General features: G+C 56.4%; 1 protein-coding gene across 6 annotated transcripts in view; it reads right to left on the minus strand.

The window, feature by feature from the left end:
• The window catches only part of ATP2B4 (ATPase plasma membrane Ca2+ transporting 4), a 120,403-nt gene that overhangs the window by 43,741 nt on the left and 52,896 nt on the right, over positions 1 to 23,766 (minus strand). For 4 of the 6 annotated variants that reach the window (XM_089773675.1, XM_075910013.2, XM_075910015.2 and 1 more), the window contains exons 3-8: positions 15,156 to 15,353; positions 10,164 to 10,421; positions 8,848 to 8,973; positions 7,606 to 7,731; positions 2,860 to 2,895; positions 92 to 247 (exon numbers count right to left, since the gene is read on the minus strand). In XM_089773675.1, coding sequence (XP_089629801.1) covers positions 92 to 247; positions 2,860 to 2,895; positions 7,606 to 7,731; positions 8,848 to 8,973; positions 10,164 to 10,421; positions 15,156 to 15,353 — 900 coding nt within the window. The remainder of the gene's footprint in view (positions 1 to 91; positions 248 to 2,859; positions 2,896 to 7,605; positions 7,732 to 8,847; positions 8,974 to 10,163; positions 10,422 to 15,155; positions 15,354 to 23,766) is intronic. The other 2 variants (XM_075910014.2, XM_075910016.2) reach the window with 1 other exon arrangement.

Here is a 23,766-nt window from a genome sequence, read left to right on the forward strand (position 1 = left end):
CCTCATGCAACATCCTAGCCCCGCAGCGGCACCGGGGAGAGGCCCAGCGTGGCGCTGTCTGAGAGCGGAGATCCGCCCTCCCGCTACTCACCTGCCTTCCCAATCTGCACAGCCAGGCGGGTCAGCTTCCCCTGCAGCACCGATTTCTCCTTCTTTGGGACCTTCACCTTCTTCTTCTCCTCATTCTCCACCCCTTCCTGGCTCTTCAGGGGCTGGATCTCCAGGGCCACGCCATCCTGAGTTTTAGCTACAGCCCGGGGGGCAAAAGAGACACAGTGGGTGAATGGGAGGGGCAGTGGGGGAGAAGCTTTTGACGCCATTGACAGAGAGATGGTGGAGGGAGAGAGAGAGAAACCTAGAGCAAAAAAGACTCCCCGCCTCCCCCGTGTGCCCACAACCGGCACATACTAAGGTTAAGGCCTACACAGTCCCAGAGAGCCTGCCCCACAGAGCAAGATGCTGGTACAGCTCATGGCATCTTCTTTCCCTTGCCCTCCCTGCCCCACTTCCCAGGTAAAGAAAACGTGTCCCTACTTGGCTACTCCTGGGGAGGAAGGACAACCTTACTAAGTTGTGGGGCTCCTGGGCTCTATTCCCAGCTCTGCCAGTGGGGGCGGTCTTGGGCAAGAGTCCCTTTGCTGCCTCAGTTTACCCCTCTAAAATGCAGCTAACAATACTTACCCTGCAGGGTTGTGTTAGGAGAATTAATTTGCTAAGTGTTTAAGTCCTTTGAATACAGGATTATCGGAATAGCCAGGCTGGATCGGATTACAGGATAATCCAGGATTGTGGCCAGAAGCACAAGCTACTTTGGAGGAAGGTGCAGGAATCCCTACCGAAGGTCATTATGAAATACCTTGATGTTTCCTCCTAGCCCCCACCTGAAGCCACTTTACGCCCTGAAGCATGATAGTTTAGATCCCTTCCAAAAGGCTTGGTCATCTTTGATTGTACATTTTATAACACCAGATAATCATCATGAATGTGCTGTGCTTTCTGGAATGCTGCTAATCACTCAGCCTCCAAGAGACAGTGGCAATGAGTTCCACAAGTCAACATCACTCTATGTAACAGTATTTCCTTTTCTCTGCTCCCGATTTAGGCATGTGCCAAGGCTGATCTCCAACACCTTCGCGGAAACTCTGTGGAGTCACTTTACGACGCAGACAGCATTCGAGAGGGTGGAGTGGAGGGGGGAGTTAAGGATTGGGATGGAGACTGACTCACTAATGTAGAGGAGTGAACCGACTCCTTTACCCTCAGCCCTCTGGGATCCAGCCCACAAATTTCTTTGAATGGATCTATGCTGGCCTACATTAGCTGAGTATTTGAACCCCAAAAGCCCCAACACAACAGAAAGTTTGTGTGTGTAGAGATGAGTAGAACATCCCACCAAATTAATAGAAGTTATTTGGCTTCTTCTCAGTTCTTGGGTCATTTGGGTTTTCTAAACTCAATCAGAAAGCAAGGCTTTGCACAGAACCAAACCTGGCTATTTCAGAGCAAATTCCCCTTTCTAGTCTCCAGCAAAGTATTACAGATTCAGAAGAACTCACACGGTTGCTCCAAAATAGTGAGCTCCATGGTTAGGACTTACAGACAGGACAGAAACAGGGGGAAACCCCCCCCGCCCAAAAAAACAAAACCCCCACAGAACACCCAAAATAACCCGACATGTCAGTTTGGAAGAAGGAAACGCAAACTGCTGAGAGAAGAGAGAGAGAGAGAGAGAGAGAGAGGTGGAGAAACAGATAGGTGCAGAAATGGGCTTCCTCTACACAGCCTGGAAAGAACAGTGTGAGAAACATACTGGAGAGTAGACGCTCACTTTGATTCAAAAAGGCCATGAGAAGAACAGGGTGTAACAGTTGCACAGGTCAGATCCACCACCGATCCAGGTCTAGCCATAGAATCAGACTTGCAGGGGGGCAGCAGCTCTTTGTGCTCACAGAATTAAAACCCCAGCCTCCCCCGCCCGCCTTTTGCCATCGAGCGCTCTCCTCACTAGGCTCCATGTTCCCAATCAATCATCCAGGCACAGCAGAGGGGAACCGCTGGCTGCTGTACTGTGGAAAAATCCCACGTGATCGATTTTGCATGAGTACAAGGAGGTGGCAGAAACTGACACCACAGATCAGAGACAGGGGAGAACCATCCAGGGCAGATCTGGTCCCAATGGTTTATTCTCCATCGGCTATATCTAGGCCGATGTGAAAACACCCTAGCCTAGAACAATGAGGCTTCCCTGCTTTCACCTTCCTTGCCCCACAGATCTCACTGTGCTGATTTTTGTTAGACTTTTCTCCCAAAAGAGGCCAGGTTGCCTCATGGGACACAGAATAAACCATCATCTCCCCTCTCTGCACATGATGAAATCCCCCCCAAACTCTACAATGAGACCTCTAGGCTGTCAGAGGGGGCTACACTTCCAGCAGCACAGACTGTGGGGTTGGAGCCCGGCCCCTAGTTGGAGAGGACGGCTTGGGGACAATGTTTCCTGTAATTTTTTCCATCCCTGTGCAGAATGAATTTTGTTCTGTGCACCGAGGCATGTGCAAATGTGCACCACCCATAGAAACACAGGCTGTGGGAAGTAGTGGGCACTCTGCTAATCAGCTGGGCAGCTTTTGAATCTCTCCTGGGCAGCCACCCAAGCGCTCAGCTTACAGGGAACGCTGCTCGGGGGTAAGAAAACGTGGAGGTTAGCACTGTGCGGACTGTTACACCCTCTTCCAGGACAACAAGGCGAGATTCCCGCTGCAGCGGCGAAGAGCACAGACTCATGGGAAGAAGGAACGAAGGAGGAATGCTCGGTAGTTAGTGTGGTGCTGGTTCAAAGGATGGAGAGAGGCTGGTTACCTTTGTTGCGATTTTCAGGGGCTCCTGCTTTTTTACCTGTTCAGACAAAGAGAAAAAGGGTGGAGCGCTGAGCACACGGTTCTTGACATTAACGTCCAGGCTGGCGGGATGCCCTGGGTGCGCTCTACGTTGGCACTCACATGCCAGGAATCCCGCACACCGCACAGCAGCAGGGCTTCATCGAATTGTGACCAGGACTCAGGCGGTGAAAGGTGCCTCCCGCCCCTAACAGCCAAGGAAACTAGCCCACCTCTTCCTGCTGCTGTAAGGAGCGTGTAGCCATGGGGAAAGGGGAAGCTTCTGTCAGAGGAAGTCACTGGGGACAGAAGAACATCAGGCGCCATGGGGGCTCGGTTCTCTGCTCTGCCACAGACGACGCCCCGTGCCTCTGTTTCCCCATCTTTGAAATGGGGAGATACGACTCCACTTCTCCCACCTGTGGTCTCATCTCTTTAGTATGTGAGCTCACTCCTCCTGACCGGGGCTGCCTATGTGTTTGTACCGCACCTCGTGCAAAGAGGACCTGATCTCAGCTAGGGCATGCAGGTGTGGCTAGATGGAACGTAAGGCCACTCCGAAAGGATCCACTGTGAGCATCCAGTCCGAGCTGCAGAACACAGGCTGGAGTTCCACCCAGTGGCTTCTGCACTGAGCCCATAACTCCAATTTGAGGTGGAGAAGTTCTTTTAGACCCACACCCAATTTCCGGCTACCACAACACTCCATCTGGTTAGACACCTCATTTCCAGTTACCGCAGCACAGATTTACTGAACTACTTTTTTTTCAAGAGTTTGACTGTTTGTCCGTCTGCTCAAGAACTCCTAAATGGTAAGAGCTAGGACCACCAAATTTGGTAGCCAGCTGCCTTTTATAGCTTAAACCAAGGTAAGGATTTGGTTATGCCAGGGAAATGGGATGTGCCAGGAATGGGATTGCTTCCCATAAAAAAAGACAATCAGCAGGCAGGTAAAAGGGGCTGGCTGGGAGGTGCCCCCGACCGCATCCAGGACTGCCCCCATCTCAAACCTCCTACCCCAGGTGCTTTTTAGGGAGGGTGGTTGAAGTTCCCCCCCTCCCATTCATACGGGGACATCGCTGGCTGTTCCCCTTCATTAGGGAGCCAGGAGAAAGTTCACTGTTTTCTGCATTCCTCACTCTGGCTGAGGAGCGCTGGGGCAGATGAACCTGACTGTGCCCAGCCAGGAGGACATGCCCCTCTCCCCCTGCTGTGCTTGCTGGAGCTGCAATGGCCATGGGGAGGCGCTTTTCCCCTGGCCCCAAGCTGCTGCAGTGAGAGAGGGCTGGGGAGTTCTCTTCCCAGGGCAGCCTGCAGCCTGAGCCCCTCCTCCCCAGCCCCACCCCAAAGCAATGATTCAAATGAAGCCTGGACATTTTCATTTTATTTTCCAAAAGACAGCGATGAACGGCGTTAAGGACCCGAGCAACGCCGGGCAAATCTTCTAGCAGTCTGCTAACGGAACAGTCCTAGACTTCGTTTGGAAGCTCTTTTGAGGCAGGGGCTGTCTTTGTTCTGCCCATGTACAGCGGCTAGCACAATGGGCCCCAGAGCTGTGAGTATGGGTGCTCCTGTGGTACAAAGAAGAGCAGCTGCAAACAAATCCGCATGGCAGGACGAATGAGTGCCGCCTGGTGGGTCCGGAGCTGGGGCTCTTTCCCCGGACACCCTCCCACCCAGTGACACTGAGAGGACTGGGCCCTGAGAAACACCCCCCTTGGTCCACGCACCCCCTTGCTGTCAACATGTGTGGGCCGCAGCACGCGTGACGTCAAGCCAGACTTCACCTGTCAGTCCATGCGGCAGCCCAGGGACGGGGAAATGCCAAGTGGCATTTAGGACACAGCATCAATAAACCGGGTGCCATTTCCTGTAACAGCAGGAAAAACGAGGCCCAAGATCGTGAGCAGGCGGGATTCCCTGCAGACAGGCGCTACGGGAGCGTCTGGCTCACAGGAGGGGAGACTCTACCGCATCCTCGGTAATCTTTCGGACAGGCGTTGTCCGTTAGCATCAGAAGGGGAGATCCCAGCATCCACTCTCTTTTCCTAATCCCCAGAGGGCTCGCCGAAGCGAGGTGGAGAGCACAGAGGGCCTGTTCCGCTGACGGCCAAAGAGGGAGCATCGGCCTGCTTTGATGCATTGGAGAGGGTCCAGTGGAGGGTGACCAAAATGATGAGGGGGCTGGAGCCCATGACCTACAAGGAGAGGCTGAGGGAGTTGGGTCTATTTAGTCTGCAGAAGAGAAGAGTGAGGGGGGATTTGATAGCAGCCTTCAACTTCCTGAAGGGAGGGTCCAAAGAGGATGGAGAAAGGCTGTTCTCAGTAGTGACAGATGGCAGAACAAGGAGCAATGGTCTCAAGTTGTGGTGGGAGAGGTCCCGGTTGGATATTAGGAAAAACTATTTCCCTAGAAGGGTGGTGAAGCACTAGAATGGGTTCCCTAGGAAAGTAGTGGAGTCTCCATCCCTAGAGGTGTTTAAGTCTCAGCTTGACAAAGCCCTGGCTGGGTTGATTTAGTTGGAATTGATCCTGCCTTGGGCAGGGGGCTGGACTTGATGACTCCTGAGGTCTCTTCCAGCTCTATGGTTCTATGATAAGACACATACCTTCCACCACTGACACCTTTGCCGCTACCTGGGAGCAAGGCGGAAGCAGATATTTTGGAACCTAGCACCCTCAGCTGGTGTAAACTGGTGTCGATCCTGGACTCCCACAGACCAAAGCTGGATTTACAGCAGCTGGGGGGGCTGAGTCACTGTCTGATTTCGGCATGGCAGCACAAGCCCAGGAGGGTCGAGTGACCCCCCCGATCTGCTAGGCACCAAATGACACAGGCACGATGTGCCCGCGGGCTGTGTTCCCGCTCAGCCCCCCGTCTCTGTGCAAAGGCAGATGTGAGTAGCATAGCTGGCATGTCTAGGGAAGGAGGGGGGCAGTCACTTGTCCTGAGACGGGGAAAACACCCACGTCAGAGAAGGTGGTGAGTGGAGGGAGTTTTAGACTGTATGGGAGCCTTGCCGCTCTCCCCTCCAACTCCAGCTCCTGAGAGAAGGTTCTCCCAAAACACAGGGATGCTTTGTCTTGGTACCGCCAACCTGGCAGGGATGCTGCATTTATTGAGCTGCCCCCAAAGGCCACTGTGCCTCAAGGTGGCCCCGCAACACCCCCAAGATGAGCTCCTAGATCCTTCAGGCAGCCCGTATGGCGAGCGGGGCGTGTGTGGGTTGTCTCGGGGCCCTAGAGGCCTCTCAAGGGAGGCGGCGCGGTTTGGAGCCATCCGTGGCTGACAGGGGCTGGGGCGGAGGGAGCGGAATGAGCAGCAAGACGCGGGCGAGGTGGCAGGGAGGCGTCTGTGGATTCTGGCCCAGTCGATGCTGTGTCGGTGAGCGGCACACCCTGCTGAGCTGTGCTCTTCTCTTGCCCCACACGCTGCCGCGCCTCGGCGTGCAGTCAGCATCCAGAACACAAGGGATTCGGACAAGGGCACTGATAGGCGCAGTGTGCCCCTCCCGTCACCTGGCACCAGCCAACAGAGAGGCGGGCTAAACCCTCTAATTACAAGGCCCCCCGGCTCTTAGCTGCAGCAAAAGGGCAGCCAAGACGGGAATGAGTCCAAGGTTTGCAATGTAGTGTGGGGCAGGGATTCCCCCGCCCGCCGAAGTCAGGAAGCTGGGAGCGACCCTCCGCCCGCAGGAACTCCTACAGCAGAGCGAAGCAAGTCAACCTAGCCGTCCTTCCCCTCCCACACTGCCAGGTCAACACTTGGGGGAGGGGAGTCGGTCTTTGGATGAAAACGAGAGAGAAAACAAATGGAGAGAAAGAAAGACGCTGCGGGTGAAGCTCGAGTGCTGGACTTTCTGGAGGACATGGACCATTCCAGCTATCTGTCACCTCCCTCTACGGGGTCAGAACAATTGTGACCCCACTGCCAACCTCCTCACCAAAGCCAGCCCTCTGATAGAAACTCCAGAGTCACTCTCATTCTGCCTGTCAAACCCTGCCCCGCACAGGCTCCCGAGCTGCAGCGGGATGGAGACAGAGCGACGAAGGGTGAGTCACAAAGGAGGCACTGGAAGGGGAGCCCAAGCAGAGGCCCCCAAACACGGAAGGGGCCTTCATATGCTGTGCGTTCCCTGGACTCGCTGCATCATGGCCTGCTGGTGGTAGAAGTGGGATCCCCAGCTTTGTCTCCCAGGCTGTGTCTACATTGCACCCCTTTTCCGGAAAAGGGATGCAGATTAGACACTTCGGAATTGCAAATGCCGCGGGGGATTTAAATATCCCCCGCGGCATTTGCATTTACATGGCTGCCGCTTTTTTCCGGCTCAGGGTTTTGCCGGAGAAAAGCGCCAGTCTAGAAGTGACATTCCAGAAAATAAACCCTTTTCCGGAGGATCCTTTATTCCTACTTTCAAGGAAAATCACGTCTAGACTGGCGCTTTTCTCCGGCAAAACCCTGAGCCGGAAAAAAGCGGCAGCCATGTAAATGCAAATGCCGCGGGGGATATTTAAATCCCCCGCGGCATTTGCAATTCCGAAGTGTCTAATCTGTATCCCTTTTCCGGAAAAGGGGTGCAGTGTAGACACAGCCCCAATGTTTAATAGGCCCAGCTTGGAACTCTCACGAACAGGACTGTGTGTTCCTGGTCAGCCATGGCCACAGCTGACTGCATTCCAGGAGATGCTTCCCAAAAAGAAAAACCTGGGCTCCCGAAGAGCTCCTTACCTTTCTTCACTTTTTTCTCCTCGTCACCTTCTCCCGCCCCCAGAAGAGTGAAGATGATTCCTGTTTGCGAGTTGATGCCCACGGCTGTCACTAGCATGCGTCCGGAGCCCTCCATCACATGGGTACCTGGCCAGGGGAATGAAACATCAAGGGAGATGGGAAAATCAGGAGGTCACCAAATGAAATGAATAGGTAGCAGGTTTAAAACAAACACAAGGAAGTATTTCTTCACACAGTCAACCTGTGGAACTCCTTGCTAGATGATGTTGTGAAGGCCAAGTCTGTAACCGGGTTCAAAAAAAAGCTAGATAAATTCACAGAGGATAAGTCCATCAGTGGCTATTAGCCAGGATAGGTAGGAATCGTGTTCCTAGCCTCTGTTTGTCAGAAGCTGGAAATGGCCACTGTTGGCAGACAGGATACTGAGCTAGATGGACCTTTGGTCTGGCCGTTCTTATGTTCTTAAGAAGAGACGTGAACAAGTCGACTTCCAGAATATTTTAACACAAGAAACTGCCTCAGGGGAATCCGGCACGGTGCCTGTCACTTCGGGGTCATGGATTCAAATATAGCCCAGGCCAACAGAGCCCCAAAGTTATTCCTATAACAATGGCTCCTCGGGGCCTCAGTTTAAGTTACGTAAGCGGATCCCATTCCAGGTTCTCATGGAACAGGCATCGTCATCACAACTGACCTCTTGTCAGCAGAGAACCCAAGGAGAGAATGGCCCGAGAGAGAACCCCCCACTAGAAGGGGTCCCATCAGTCAAGCTAGGTCCTCCTCCCCAATCCCCATAGAAGCCACGTGCCACCGCAGTACAGAAACCTCTCCAGGGCAGGGTGGAGACACTGGCCAGGAGCAACGCGCAATGGAAGCTTGGCTTTGCTGCTGCCCATCCTGCCCCTGCCCTGGAAGGGGATTTGCTCTCCAAGGTTGGCTGCCCATCACCTATATTTCGCCCCACAGGAGAAACCAAGCCCATTCTTGGCCTGTCCGGTAGCTGCGGGGCCACTCTACAGGTGCCGTGCTAGGACCATGAATGGATGGCAGAGATCAGGCCCTCTCCTGCTGTCCAGGCTCCAGGGATGGGCACGCGGAACGGGGTCTAACGTGAGCCGGCACTGGGAGGGTACCAGGACGGCATAGTCTGAACGCCAAAGCAGCCAGAGGTTAAGTAGCTGGCTGGGGTTTCCAGCCCAATCGAGAAAGGCTTGGGTCACAGGTCACCTCTGGAGGCCTCACCTGATAGCAGCATGGGGTCTTTCTCCAGGGATTTCTTGACCTGGTCTGACTCCCCGGTCAGAGAGCTCTCGTCGATCTTCAGATCGTTACCTTGGATCAGGATCCCATCCGAGGGCAGCAGATCACCTGAGAGAGGAGGGAACATGTCACAAGCCCATCCGGGGCCGGCAGAAAGCTCGTCCCTGCCCTTTTCTCAGGCCGCAGCTGAGGGGGCCCCTTTGGGGACGAGGCCCGAAGGATTCCTGGTGTCAGGGAGATCCCCCAGGGCCAACGGTGGAAAGAGAAGACAAGACGCGAGCAGGCACCGTGCTGCCTGTCCAAGCCCGTCCTTATGGCGTAGCTGTGGAGACGAACTCCCGTGGCGGGCAGGGATGGACAGCACGGGGGGGTGGCTGACTGGAGAGCACAATGAACACATAATCCAAAGCAAAAACAACCCGGCGAGGCCCGCTGGGTAAGTGGCTGCAGCACAAAAGGCCCGCCACAGAGCTCAGCGTAGCACCAACCGCTGCCTCTGTGCATGAGGAGCCCAGGGCAAAAGTTGGCTAGGAGAATGGAGTTAGAGTCAGAGACGCCCTCCTCCCGGGATACCCACCCCTCTCGGTAGGGCCCTACCACAGTCACCATGTATTTTGGTCAATGTCACAGGCCCGGGGTTTGAAAGGTGGTACATTTCGTGATGCAGCTATTTAAGTCAGAAATGTCACAGCATTGTCACTGGGGGGCTCGTGCCCCAAAAAGGAGTTGTGTGTGTGGGTGGGGGGGGGAATTGCAAGGTGATTGTAAAGGGGTTGCACTATTCCCACCCTCACTTCTACGCTACTTCCTTCTGCGCGGCTGCTGGCCAAAATTCCAACCACTGCTCTCCCGTTGCCCAGCGCTGACGGCAGTGCAGAAAAGGGTGCCAACGTCCCAACCTTCCTGAAACCCACCTCACGATCCCCCTGCAACTCCCCTTGGATCAGGACCCCCCGTTTGAGAAATGCTGCTCTCCCTCGGGAAAGCTGCCTGGTATCTGGGAAAAGCCCACGAAAGGACTGACTTTGTGGGAGGACACCAGATTTCACGCGTTTCGCGTGGCTGTGAATTTGGGAGGGCCCTACTTACAGGTCAGGACTGAGGTGGGCTGGGACAAGTGGGTATTGTGTGTCCGGCAAAGAAGGCAGCAGGAGGCTACGTTTCCACTGCAGACAGCTCCATGACTGAACGGACTCCAGGTAGGAAGGGGAAGGTGCGAGACAGACACAGGAGCGGGGAGGAGTGTCTACACTGACAAGCTCAGCTCTCTGCCCCCCGCGCCTTCCCCTGCCACTCACCGTATTTGATCTGCGCGATGTCGCCCACCACGATCTCGGCCACGGGGATCTGGATCACCTGCCCCTTGCGGATGACCGTGAACTTCTGCTCCTGCTCGATGCGGCTCTGGAGGCCCCGAAACTGCTTCTCTTTGCTCCAGTCGTTGAAGGCCGTCACCAGCACCACGATGATCACCGAGAAGAGAATGGCTGCCCCCTCGATCCAGCCGGCCTGCGCCTCCCCCTCGTCCTCCGCGCCCGCCGTGGTTTGGCCGCACACTGCCGCGGGGCAGGAAGCACAGAGAGGAGGAAAAGTCAGTCCCGCACGGGACAGCTTGGTGCAGCTGTCAGCGTGTGGCACAGCTGGAAGGCCTACGTACAGACACATGCCTTCTGTCCCTTTCTCCCACAAGTCATCCCCTTCGGTGTCCCCTCCCCTACGGGACAGCCCACTGCCCATCCAGCTGTTTCTGCACAGCAGTTATTTCGGCAGAGGCTGGGCAAGCCTTTGGAGCAGCGGCCTGGGTCTAGCCCCATTTCTGACATGCCCTCTCTAGGCGTCACCATCGGGACGAGTCACCAGCTCATAACATCATACGAACGGCCGTACTGGGTCAGACCAAAGGTCTATCTAGCCCAGTATCCTGTCTGCCGACAGTGGCCAACACCAGGTGCCCCAGAGGGGGTGGACCAAAGACAATGATCAAGCGATTTGTCTCCTGCCATCCCTCTCCAGCCTCTGACAGACAGAGGCCAGGGACATCACTTTCCCCCACTGTTATCCCAGTTTGACACTTAAAAACAGCCAGTGTCTAGAGCTTGCGCCCCTGCCCTGGACCACAGAACGTCAGGTCCAGAGGCTCATTGCTGCGGGGGTATCAGGTAACCCATGGGGGTGCTAAGGCAGCTCCCTGCCGGTCCTGCACTGCAGACTGCGCTGCACCCCAGAAGTGGCTGGCAACAGGCCCAGCTCCTAGATGGGGGGAGAGCGCCCAGGGTTGCTCGCACTGCCTCTGCCCCAAGCACTAGCTCTGATCTCCCATGGGCTGGGAACCTGCTGCTGGCTGCTTCTGGGGGCAGCCTGGTCTGCAGTGTCAGGAGAGGCAGGAAGCTGCTTTAGCGCCGCCGCCCCCCCCCCCCGCACCCCTGACCACTCAAAGTAAACCCCTCCTGCCCCAGCCCTGACCCCTTGCAAAGCTGGAGCCCCCTCCTACAGCCCAAAATACCTCCTCGGCCCCACCCGCACTCCAGTCACATTATGTTGGGTCGCGGCATCAACAATTTTCTTCAACTGGGTCATGAGAAAAACAGTTTGAAAACTGCTGCGCTAAGGAACAAACCAGCAACCCATGCACACGAAGCAAGCTCCATTACTGAGCCCCTGCGGAGAACTTTGCAACCCGTAACCAATTCATCCTCACAGAGCAAGGCCCCGGCTTACAAAGGCTCAGTGAAGTGCCTTGCTCCCTCCCCCCCACACCACCCAGAGGCGCCCCCTCAGAGCTGGAATTAAGAGTATGGGGGCCAGACCACCCGCCTCCGCCCACGCGCCAAGGACACGGACAGAGGCGTGACTGAGACAGGACAATGATCATGCAGTAGGATGAGGCGGTTCGGGGGGCCATTTTGTCTTATCTGTGGTGTGTGCCTGTGCATGGCGATCTGGCCGGGCTAGGCTATACAGACCACCGCTAATATCGAAGCAGACGAGTACGTACGCTGTGGGGGCTCAGTGGCAAACAGAGCCTTCGCACACACAGGTCAATAGGCACCCCAGCATGGATACATGACAGGCCCCGAGAACCTGCTCTAGACACAGCGCGGCACAGCCAGATGACCAGCTGCAGGCTCCTCCTCCCTGAAAGCTTCCGGCGCTGGCGGGAAGGGGCCCGCTCCGAGTCCTGTCAGAGTCAATGGAGTCACTCGCCCTGCCCTGGGTGGGAGTCGGATGAGGCCACCGAAAAGGCAGGACTTGGACCAGCTGGACGGAGGGCCCCCGCAGGCTGGTCTGTTCTTTGGCGGGCACAGCTGCAGTCACACCAGCAAAGGCCTCCGTTTACCTAGATACCCCCCAAGCCCCAGGCACTCCAAGCCCCTCCTCTGCTCTTCAGCCTATTGCTCCTGGAGCCTATTTCTCACGGGGTCTCCGATTGGGATGATTTTGCTCCCTCCGGCCAAGAGCAGAATTTGTCCCCGCCCCTCTCCTTTCTCAGCCCATCCAGCCAAGCCTGCCTAGTTTCCTTGTGTGCGGAGCTCTGATTTATTTCCATCCATAAGCTGGTGCAGAGACACACGATGGGAGACAGGCTGCAGCTTCCTCTCCCCTCTAGGACAGAAACTCAGCTCTGTTATCCAGTGTGCAAAGTCCTGGCTGCCAAACCCCACCACGCCCTAGAGTCTCACAGACAACACCCGGCACCCTTTAGCAGCAGGGGCTTTCAAACTTTGTTTCTCAGGACCCAGTTGAAGAACACTGTTGAGGCCATGACCCAACATAATTTGACTGGAGTGTGGGCTCCGGGGTGGGGCTGAGGGTGGGAGCTTTGGCCTGTAGGAGGGGACTCCGGCTTTGGTGGTGGTCAGGGCTAGGGCAGGAGGGGCTTATCTTGAGTGGCTCCCACTCAGCAGTGCAGCTGGGGGGCTAAGGCAGCTTCCTGCCTCTCCTGGCACCACAGACCATGCTGCCCCCGGAAGCAGCCAGCAGCAGGTTCCCAGCCAATGGGAGGGCAGAGCTAGTGCTCGGGGCAGGGGCAGGGGCAGTGCACGGAGCCCGGTGCGCTCCTCTCGCTCCTCCCCAACAAACCAGGCCTATTGCCAGCTGCTTCTGGGGCGCAGCACACTGTGCAGTGCAGGACGGGCAGGGAGCTGCCTTCGCACCCCCACTGCTCACCTGATCCCCCTGCAGCAACGAGACCCAGCACCTGAGATTTCACCCCCCAATAATGGGTCACAACCCACAGTTTGAAAACCACTATGGCTCATGCCGCTGACTTCCCCTTGCAGAGACTACAACACTCAGAAGACGGCTCTCATATCTTTCTGCATAGCCTAAACCAGGCATGTCCAAAGTCCGGCCCGCGGGCCAATTGCGGCCCGTGTTCCGGTTTAATACGGCCCCCCAGGTAATTTGGCAATATCTATCTTTTATGGCCCCCAATGAATCCATATGTATTGAGATGAATACATTGTAAAATCTCAGTTAATGTCAGTTGGTCTAAATCAGTTATAAATATATTTGGACACAACATGTATACTTGGTGTTATGTTCCTGTTCATATTTTTTGAACTTAAAAGTTGACAGACAACCTTTATTACCAATAATATGTAATGTACTTTACAATGTTCCTGACATATATTTCAGCTTCCTAGATTTTTTTTTCCATCTGGCCTTCAAATATGAAAGGCAGAGTGATTTAACACCTGTTTAGATTTGTCATCCATGTGACGAAATGAAAAGTGTGCCGTTTGCAATAAACTTTGCATAAAATAGTTAATTTGCATTTAATTTTAATGGTTCAAAGAATGTCAGGCAAAATGGTCGGCCCTCACGCATGTTCACTTCATCAAATCTGGCCCTCTTTGAAAAAAGTTTGAACACCCCTGGCCTAAACCATCTCAGAGCACTCTCCAGTTCCCTATTACCAGGCGTCTTCACCCTCCACCCCTCAGTTGCAGCTGCTTCCGAGGTGGAGCCTGGATGGTGTTTAACAGGGCATTGCACTAAGTGAATCCTGTATCTCCCTGACAGTGCAAGGGGCAGGGAATTAATGTCTATGTCTTAGCCACCCTTTTTCTCTATGGGCCTGCCCGAAAGCCCGTTCAGGGTTCATGGGAAGCTTTCCATTCGCTCCCACAGGCTTTGGATCAGGTCACAGATGTTCAGGTGTTCTGCCTCACCCAGCACTGTAGCATCTAGCTGCCCAGCGGGAGAGGTGTGCGGAGTAGGGATGTTAAAATGCGTCGATTTTGTGGTAAATGTGTTACCACTGAAAATTTCAGCGGTTACATGTCTACACACAGCAAGGCAGGTGGGAGCCAATGCTCACAGGGAGCGGGCTTTTAAGCCCAGCACCGGCTCCCACTTGCCCCCACCTTGCTGCCTCAGATACAGAGGCAGCAATGCGGGAGAAGCGGGGGGCTGTGTATAACTGTGAGGGTTAACCGGCGAGCTCAGGCTTAGCCAGATACTCAGGTACATGTTCACATCCCTCATGCTGAGACTGGAGGGAAAGCAAACGGGCAAGAAAACAGTCAAGATATCAGCTGTATGTTAGAGATCTCAGCTAGGGGAAATCTGTCAGAGCACGTCTACACTAGGAAACTATTTTCAAATATCCAAAATCGACGTAACTCCCGATTTAACAAAATCAAAATAGCGTGACCCCATTACGGGGAAGCCTCAAAATGAGTCTGAGGCAGGCGCCGTAATGTGGACGCGCTACCTCGACTTAGGTCCCCAGGAAGCACTGGGGAGAAATTTGAACAACTCTGGGGAGTCGTTATTTCGAAACAGCGGCATCGGAGATTCCACACTCCCGCTATTTCAAAGTAACTATTTTGAGATTAGCGTTATTCCCCGAGGAAAGCAGGAGGATAGATTTCGAAATAATGGGCTTGGTCGTGTGGACGCCCTGCTTATAAATTCAACCTAAGGGGCGTTATTTTGAAATAAAGCCCGAGTGTAGACCAGGGCACAATCAGGTTGCATGTGCGCTGAGACAGGGGTAGGGAGGGCGAAGGGAAGACCAGATCCCCCTCAACTGGTGCAAATCCACTGACACCGTTGGGCCAAATCCCCAGCCGGTGCAAATCCAGATAGCTCCAGTGACGCTGGTGCAACGAGAGTGTCCCCAGTCAAGGACGGAGGCCAAAGGGGAAGCCTAAAGCAGCGACCACAAAGCCTTCTCGGGAATGCACGTGAAACAGCCCAGGGGATACAACAGAGCAGCTCCTGGACTGAACGTTCCCGGGGACTCTGCTCCCGGCCCGCCCACCCTGCGGCAGGGCACTCACATTCGTTGTCGCCGCCTGGCGGGTGATAGAACGACAGGCCCAGGGAGATGATGGCTGCGATTTCCAAGATGATCAGCGTGACGTCCTGAAGCGCCTCCCAGACTAACTGCAGGAAGGTCTTGGCCTTTTTAGGCGGGATGAAGTTCTGGCCGAAGACCTGCCTCCGCTTCTCCAGATCCGCGGGGTTCCCAGACAAGCCTGGAGAGGGAGGCAAGGAGGAGAGGTGAGGGGAGACAAGTAACCTGCCACCCCAACCCCTGCAGCTGACACATCACCCTCAGACATCCCTGGATCCCTTCGTTCTCCAGCACTTTCTTCGGGGTTTGGATCACAGCCTAGATCAGGACCCATTGGGTTGGGTGCCATACAGACTAGGGATGTGAACAGGTAACTGGTTAACTGGTACCGGGAGCAGCTCCCCACCCATGGCTCCCTGCGGGCGGACAGCTGCTCCAGCCTCGAGGGGGAGCCCGGAGCAGAAGCCAGCCACCTTGCGCACAGTGGGGCCAGGAGCAGGAGCCAGCAGCCTGAAGCACAGGGGGTTGGCAGAGGTAGCCGGATCCCACTTAACTGATTAACTGGGATTTTACATCCCTAGAGACAAACCTTGTCCTGGACTGAACAGGTAACACAGATGGGGGGGAAGGGAAAGAGTCAACGAGCAGGGATGTGTCCTGCCCAAAGTCACTTTGGATGCCCCACCCACCAGTGTTCCCTGTAAACTGAGCGCAGGGGCGGCTGCCAGGGGAGAGTCACATGCCACCCAACTGATTAGTAGAGTGCCCAGCGCCAGCAGCGGGTGGTGCACAACTTCATATGCCTTGGTGCACACAACAAAATTTATTCCACACACAGATGGCCAGAATTAGAGGGAACATTGCTACCCACTGGACTGCACTGCTGCTTTATTCTGTTACCCCCACGCAGGTGCTTTTCTGGCCGGGCCTCCCCAGCACACAACAGCAGAGGGCGCTCCGGCCCTGAAACGATAAGGCTTCCCCCAGCGGCAGCAAACAGCACTGATTTGCAGGGAGGTTACAAGTGCCCGAGGTGCCCTCAGGGACCAGCCAGTCCAGCTGGGGCCAGGTGGCTGATTTCCCTGGGATGATGCAGCAAGAGGGAGACCTGGGAATCCCCTCTACGTTCTCCATGACCTCAGAGGCTGGCCTGGGACCCAAGAGCAGGCGGAGGGGGTCATGAGGCCAGAGGGTGGCTTTACTCTGGTTCCCAGCTGTAATCCCCCCACAGCACGGCAGGCTGATCCGGGGAGCGTGGGCCTGGTGAGCAAAGGGATGGGAGAGGAGGAAGCCACCAATAGCCATGTGCAGGTGTGACCCGAGGGAGCATCCCTACATGTATGCCCAAGTGGCGAAGACACGCTGGCCGTGCTGTCTGCGCTCGGGCCGGGTAGGGGGCTGAGCTGCGAGGCTGACGACAGTGCAGCTCAGCAATGGGCAACTTGCAGCCCACGGGCCACATGTGGCCCACTGGGGCTCCCTCTGTCTGTCCCCCTCCTCCGCGCGCCTCTGGCACACTGGGGCACGGGAGCTTGTACTTCCTACTCCTCCATCTCCCTCCCAGCACTGTTGGGGGAGCCGGGAATCTGCTGATTCAAGCTCCGGCCCCAGCCCCTCCTCCAGCTGGAAGACCACGAATCAGCTGTCCACAGCTGTTCCAGCACGGAGGAAGGGAGAGAAGCGCCCCGGAGTAAGCGCTCTGACAGTGCTGGCAGGAAGGAGGAGGAGCAAGTAAGCGCAGGGCTCCAGTGTGCAAGAGGAGCATGGGGGATGGGGGGCAGAGAGAGGGTTCGTGGGCCACAGGCAGCCCACTAAGACACAGGAGGGCCATTTGTGCAGTCCACTCTTGGTTGCCCATTGCTGGTGCAGATGTTCAGGGCCCAGCTGCAGGCCGGGCTTTCAAATCTGGAACGTGGGGAGAGTTTTGGAGCCCGAGCTCCATCCCGAACCCCTGCCCCTCTTGCACACTAGCTCTTTTTTGAAGCCTGTTAAAGTCCTGGCCTTCACTACATCTTCTGGCAAGGAGTTCCACAGGTTCTCCACTGACCTGCACTTCGGGGCTTAGCACTATAGGTGGGCCTATGACGTGCAGGCGCACCCTCCGAGATGTTCGGCTGGGACCCAGCGCCACACAAAGCTGGGAACAAGGGAGACACACGCAGACGCCAGTCGCCAAACCAAACGGTGGAGAGAGAGCATTTGATCCTTATCACCTTTCCGCCACTGGATCCATGTGCCAGCGAAGGCCAGCCGGTGCTCGCTGGCTTGTTTCCGCGGATCAGAGCGGGCTGCTACAGTATCTCCCTCTGGATCATAGGGGAGACGGCCACTGCCGGAGCTTTCTGCAACCCCACCAGTTGTCGTTGTCTGCCAAGCATGTGGCCAGCAGATACCCCCCGCCCACAAAGCCTCGGGCAACCAGATCCGGGCTGCACCCAGCTTCCAGGCAAGGCAGCTGAGTCTCCAAGACATCACCCCTGATTTCTTCAGCCTCCCACAGTCAACCAAACCCAGTTCTCCCTGGATGTCCTGGTGTTTTTCCCCTCTCTCCTAAGATCTTTCCCAGGGGAAGCTGGGATTGTTCCCTCCGAGGAGGCCTGTGACGGGGGAGGGAAAGTGAGTCAGATGCCAATGTAGATTCAGCCCCGTCTGTGGGCAGATGCTGTCGGGCAGCAGTTCCCAACTGGGATCTGGGGGTCCACAAGCAAGTTTCAGGGGGCCTGCCATGGTTGGCATCAGACTCACTAGGGCCCAGGGCTGAAGCTGAAGCCTGAGCAACTTAGCTCGGTGGTGCCCTAGGAGCTGCTCCTCCTGCCAGCCCCTACTGGGGCCTGAGCAGAAAAAAAAGTTGGGATGTGGAGGGCTCGGAAAGAAAAAGCTTGAGAGCCCCCTGCTGTAAGGAAGAAACGAGATTATTCAAAAACCCTGACCAGCAGCTTGGAGAGAGATCGTGAGTCCAGCTGCTGCTGCCACCAGTCTTACCCTGGTGCAAGTCCCTGGGTCAGACCAAATGTCCATCTAGTTCAGTGTCCTTCCGACAGGGGCCAATGCCAGGCACCCCCAGAGCGGATGAACAGGGAATCATCAAGTGATCCCTCCCCTGTCACCCATTCCCGGCTTCTGACAAACCAAGGCTAGGGACACCATCCCCACCCATCCTGGCTAATAGTTAAAGTCCTGGCCTTCACAACATCCTCTGGCAAGGAGTTCCACAGGTTGTCTGTGCGCTGCATGAAGAAATACTTCCTTTTGTTTGTTTTAAAGCTGCTGCCTATTAATGTCATTTGGTGATCCTTCATGCCTATGTGCACCAGAATGAAATCTCTTCCTCTTCTCCGTTGGCATGGAGAGTCATTCGTGGTAAGAGGGCTGGGTTAAGGAGAAACCCCCAGGGAGGCTTGGCAGGCTAGCCGGATGGCTAGAACCCCGGCTGTCCAAACGCCTTGCTGGCATAGAAGGAAACTCAGCTCACAGCTGGCTGTACGTTGAGGTGCTCATGGGGGTCCCCGCCACCGCAGCATGTGGCTGGGCAGCGAGGAAAGGAAGGTTTCACGCTCCCCCTTTGTGTGTGACTGGGGCCCAGATGGGGGAAGTCTGGAGCATAAACCAGAGCTGAGCCCAGCCCTCGGGCGCCAGTCTGGTGCCGCCATGCCAGGGCCATTCTGCCATCACAGGGCAGAGGAGTTGTCTCCCGGGGATGCCCCCCACCCAGCCCCTTTAATCAGCATCGTGCCAGGGTGGACTTAAATGAAATCGACATTTATAACCCTTCCTCCCCCCCCACACACACTAGCTCCACCTTAAAAAGCTCCGGGCACGGCATTTTCCACCTTAAGAGTGCCCCAGCCAGGTTCCTGCCAACTCCCGAGATGCACCAGGCCGGGGAGGTTGGACTCCGAGCTGCAGCCACTTGGATGCGCCTCCCCTGCCATGCGGGCTAGGGCTGAGCCTAGGTGCTTGCACAGGGAACGGAGAACAAAATTCTCCCCTGCTCCCCAGCGGCAACCACCTGCAGGAGATGGGAGGGAGCAGAGGCTGGAGGGGGGGAGAGGGGAGGGCAGGCGAGGGAGCTCCCCCTCCGCAGCCTATCACAGGCTGGCTGGCCCCACCCGGACCCAAGGGAGAGTGAGGCACATGGCTGCAGGAGGGAAGCCGGGCAAATGAAGTCATGCCGGGTGTCCCTGCAAGCCTGCCTGGGAACGAGCCCCGCCCAAAGACTCTGGACCGGACGGAAAATAATGGGGCGGTTTGACTCACTGCGGTGTCACAGCCCAGGGACTGGGAGGGGAGGATGAGCACATGCTCCCCAGTGCAGGGGGGCAGGGAGGAATGCCAGGCCCATGGAGTCAGAGAACGAGGCCAGGCGCGGCCTTTCTGCCGCACCCAGCCCTGTGCCATAGGAAGGGGGGCCAGCCCCACTCGTACACTGGCTCTGTACCAGAATGACAGCACCCCACAACGTGGCCCTGCACAGCAGTCCCCCCCACACAGCCTGGGTCCACCAGCTCCTAGGTTCTGCTCTGCCACAGGGCACCCCATAACTCACCTGGGCCTGCCACCACTCCCCTGCACACAGACTCCTGGCTCCAGGAAGAGAGAGCGCCTCACAGCCCCGCTGTGCCACCCCCCTCCCCCCAACCCGGCTGCATGCCACAGGGAGAGAATCCCCCCACCCCCAAGTGTCCGTAATGGTTCCCCTCAGTTGCTGGCATGAACATGCACTGGGGAGCTAGGTGTGTCCCCCCACGGTTATGCCCAGGCTGGCAGATCCTCTGCCCCTCTGCCCACAAGCTTCCCTCATCTGGACCGCAGCAGGTGCCGGCCCATATTCCAGTCAGTCCCCCACAATCATCTTAACTGCGTATCCCCTGGCCTGGCTGGCCCGCGCACACGCAATAGTCACCTGCCTCTGCACCCGCCTGCCTCTCCTCACAAACAACCCCACCCTCGGGTTCGGCCGTGTTCCTTCTCCTCCCACATTCATGGGCCCACTCAGATCTTATTCCGCTCGTCTTTCTCCTGCCCCTGTCCCTTTCTCCATGGGGCCAATTCACCACAGTTCTGGGAGTAGAGGGGCCGACAGCTTCCACAGGTGCTCAGGCAAGGTGTGGGGGAGACAGACTCTGAGCTCCGGAAGGGCAGGACCTCGGGTAAAAGAGGGGCTGGGGGCAGGCAGCCCTCAGCACTGCCCAGACTGCAGCACTGGGGACCCCACCTCCTCCAACCTCAGAGCCCTGCAAAGCATGCGGCACTCCGGCGGTGATTTAAAGGCCAGAGGCTCTGAGGGCTGCTGCTCTTGCAGCAAAGAGCCCCAGGCCTCTTTGAATAGCTGGGCCCCAGGGCAACAGCCACTTTTGCCCCCCTCTGTCGGTAGGCCTGCCTGGGGGGCAAGCAGAACTGCAGAGGGAGTGGAGCTGCCTTGCCTACGGTCCTGAAATAGTGTAGACAGGAGAAACAAGGGCTTTGAGCCTATTGTGGAGGGGGCTTGAATGGCAATTTCTCTCCCCTGGGACGCAGCATCCCCTTTCCGTTCTTCCAGGCTGGATGTGGCTCGCCTTCCCCAGGTGTGTGTGTGTGTCACACACACACACACACACACACACACACACACACACTCCTGATCTGCTTTCTCCCTCTCCTCCCCCTCCCTGTGCTCTCGCACTACAGGCTGTGGGCACCGGAAAGGTGTCTCGGGGCTTCTCTCGTCTATTCCCCATGCACCATGGGGCTGCCTGACGCTGCATTGCCGGCAGCAAGACGTGCCTCTTCCAGGGAAGCTGGGGCAAGGCAGTTGCTGGCCAAGCCAGCCTCGTGCCCACGGGGCCCCCATTATGGGCTGGAGGCTGCATGGGAGAGAGCAGGCCAGGGAGAGGGAAAGGAGCCGTGATTTCAGCGAGCGAGCCCAGGCTGGATGTACTGACATATCCCATCCCACAGAGCAAGGGGCTAATTCTGCAGCACGTGGGCGGTGGAGGAACAGAGGGGCGGTGGCCCACGTGCCTATGAAACACCCTGCAAAGGATCAGGAGGAGTCCACTCACTGCCGCAGGGGGACTCCTCCTTACCCATCCCCTCCCCGATGCGCCCTCGCCTCCACATCCCCTGACAGTCACCGGGTGGTTGGCTCCGGTCCCACCACACGGGACTGCTGGCCAGAGCCCTGCTTGGCTTCAACACAGAGAGGCCAGTGTGCGGAGATGACTCAGGAGGAGGGTAGATGGGAAGGGCCCCCCACGGGGCATAGTCACAACCGAACGCGGCTCCACAGCGCAGAAGAAAATGGTCTCCCGGCGGCGTCCCTTGTGGTAGAGGGGACAAGGGATCCTTCGCTGAGGCTGCTGGGCCAACAGCTCCTCTGGTTCTTTAGCGCCCACCCACAGAGCCCCCATCGGGCCCTCTCTCAGTGTTGGAGCGGTCACGGAAGGAGTTGCCTACGCCCCACGGCAACACTTCGGGAGACACAAACCTAGCAGCGAGCTCTTGGCCGGGGGTCTTTGAGCCCGCAGGCTCAAGTTCCAAAGGCGATGGTTCCAACCGAAAGCAGCATAGGCTCTGTGTGACGGGCCCCGAACGCTCAGCGGTCCTCCTGAGATCGAGTCCTAGGGTGGGGACAGGAGCCGGGCCCACTAGTGCTGGATCAAGCACCCCAGTACTGACCCGGGCAATCTAAACGCCCTCGAGGAGTCCCACTCTCAAAACACCCTTTTGCTGAAATCCACGATTCAAAACGTGGGGAAACTGGCCTTGGCTGTAGAGACCTCGATATGCCAATGCGGCCTTTGCCACTAACACGTTGGGGACAAGATTTAGCACACAGAGATGTTCTCCAATGTTCCAGCTGATATTTTTTGTTCTCGTGCAGAATAAATGTTGTGGTGCGCACCAAAACATGTGTAGGTGTGCACCACCAGTAAGAACACAGGCTCTGGGTAGCTGTGGGCACTCTGCCAATCAATCAGCTCGAGCTCTAGGGGGCTGCCCAAGCGCTCAGCTTACAGGGAACACTGATGTTCTCCCTGCCCCAAAGTGCCTTGTGTTGCAATGCAGGGAAGAGATGTGATGCAGGGAGTGATACACCCTAGACTTGGATGTTCCCTGGCTGCCAGAACTCAGCAGTACTAGGAGCTGCCTGCAGAGAGCTCCTCTATTTTACATGTCTCAGAGGACACCTTGTATCGGCAAAACAGTTTTTGTAACTTCCTCCTAACTGGAGAGGACTTTCCATGTTAATCCTAGGGCTTCCACACCTCGCTACTGCTGCACCTCCGCCCTGACCCGCAGCTCTCTGGGGCATCCGGTCCTCGGAAACCCCACCCTGCTCTTGGTCCTGCAGCTTAGTCCTGGTCCCCATGCTCGGCCAGGCCAGAGTCCCTTTGGAGCAGAAGGATCTGAGAACAGCCTCGGTCATCATGCCCTTCTCATCCCAGCCAAAGTCACAAGCCCAGGGGCTGCCCCCAAAGGTGGAATAAAGATCCAGAGAAATGTAGGTCCAGAAACAACCAGCACAGCCACCTGTGGGCGAACCTGGTCTCATCCCTGCATCCCGCTGATACTGAAGATGGGCCCACGCTGTGGAGGAGCTCGAACTCCCCAGAAGTTGCAAGGCCCAGCCCATGACACAAAACACGGCCCAGCTGCAGAGGGGGGACCTGAATTTCACGCATGCGCAAAGGGGCGTGGCTCCCAGGAGGCTAGTTCAGGACTCCCCCCCTCCAAGGCCTACCCTGGGGGTTGCACTGGCATGGGGCACAGGGCGCAGAGCTGGACCGAATGTGTATTGTCAGAGGAATTCCTCTTTCGCAACCGCCTGTGGCCGGCACAAATGAATTCCTGGTTCCTGACCAGCCATGACTTCCCCGAAGCACATGCAGGGCCCAGCCCGTTGCTGACTCGGGCTTCTGGGCATCACCGCCATATCAACATGCCAGCGCAAACCACCACCTCTTTGCAATCAGCAGGTGAACCAGGGGGCAGCTCTAGGGATGGCTTCATAAAGGGAGGCGGGTCCTGAACGTGGCTTAGCCTGTACCTACCATACAAAAGTAAACAAATGCTAGATCTAGGCAGAGGCTCCAGTAACTTGGGGGGGGGGGGGGAGGATTAGACATTCCATAGGCTGATCATATTTTTTGTAAATGGCATGCTCCCCCATTACCAAGGATTATTAATGGATTTGCATTGCTGTAGCATCTACAAGCCCCATCTCGAAGAAGGAATATTAAAATGCATTTAATTAAGTAAACGTGTAACCACTGAACGTTTACATGCAGGAGGGTGGGGGAAGCCCCCGTGAACCATGGTGCTCCTGCCTGCCCCCCGCGCTGATACCGGGAGCCTGCATGTAACCATGGAGGTTAACCAAGGAGCCCATCGGTTAACCATGTACACGTTGACATTTTCACATCCCTATCACGAACCAGGCCCCCCATGGTGCCAGGCGCTGTACAGACCCAGACGAAAGAGTCCCTGCCCAGAGACAACAGATGGATACTGATCGGGGGGGTAGGGGGAGGCCTCAGGAATCCATTTCAACCTTCACTGAGGAGCCAATGCGACACCCCTCAGGCTGGGTTTTCACAGGTGCTGAGCAGCGC

The sequence above is a fragment of the Pelodiscus sinensis genome, chromosome 27, assembly GCF_052426305.1.
Source record: "Pelodiscus sinensis isolate ZL-2025 chromosome 27, ASM5242630v1, whole genome shotgun sequence".
Lineage (NCBI taxonomy): Eukaryota > Metazoa > Chordata > Testudines > Trionychidae > Pelodiscus > Pelodiscus sinensis.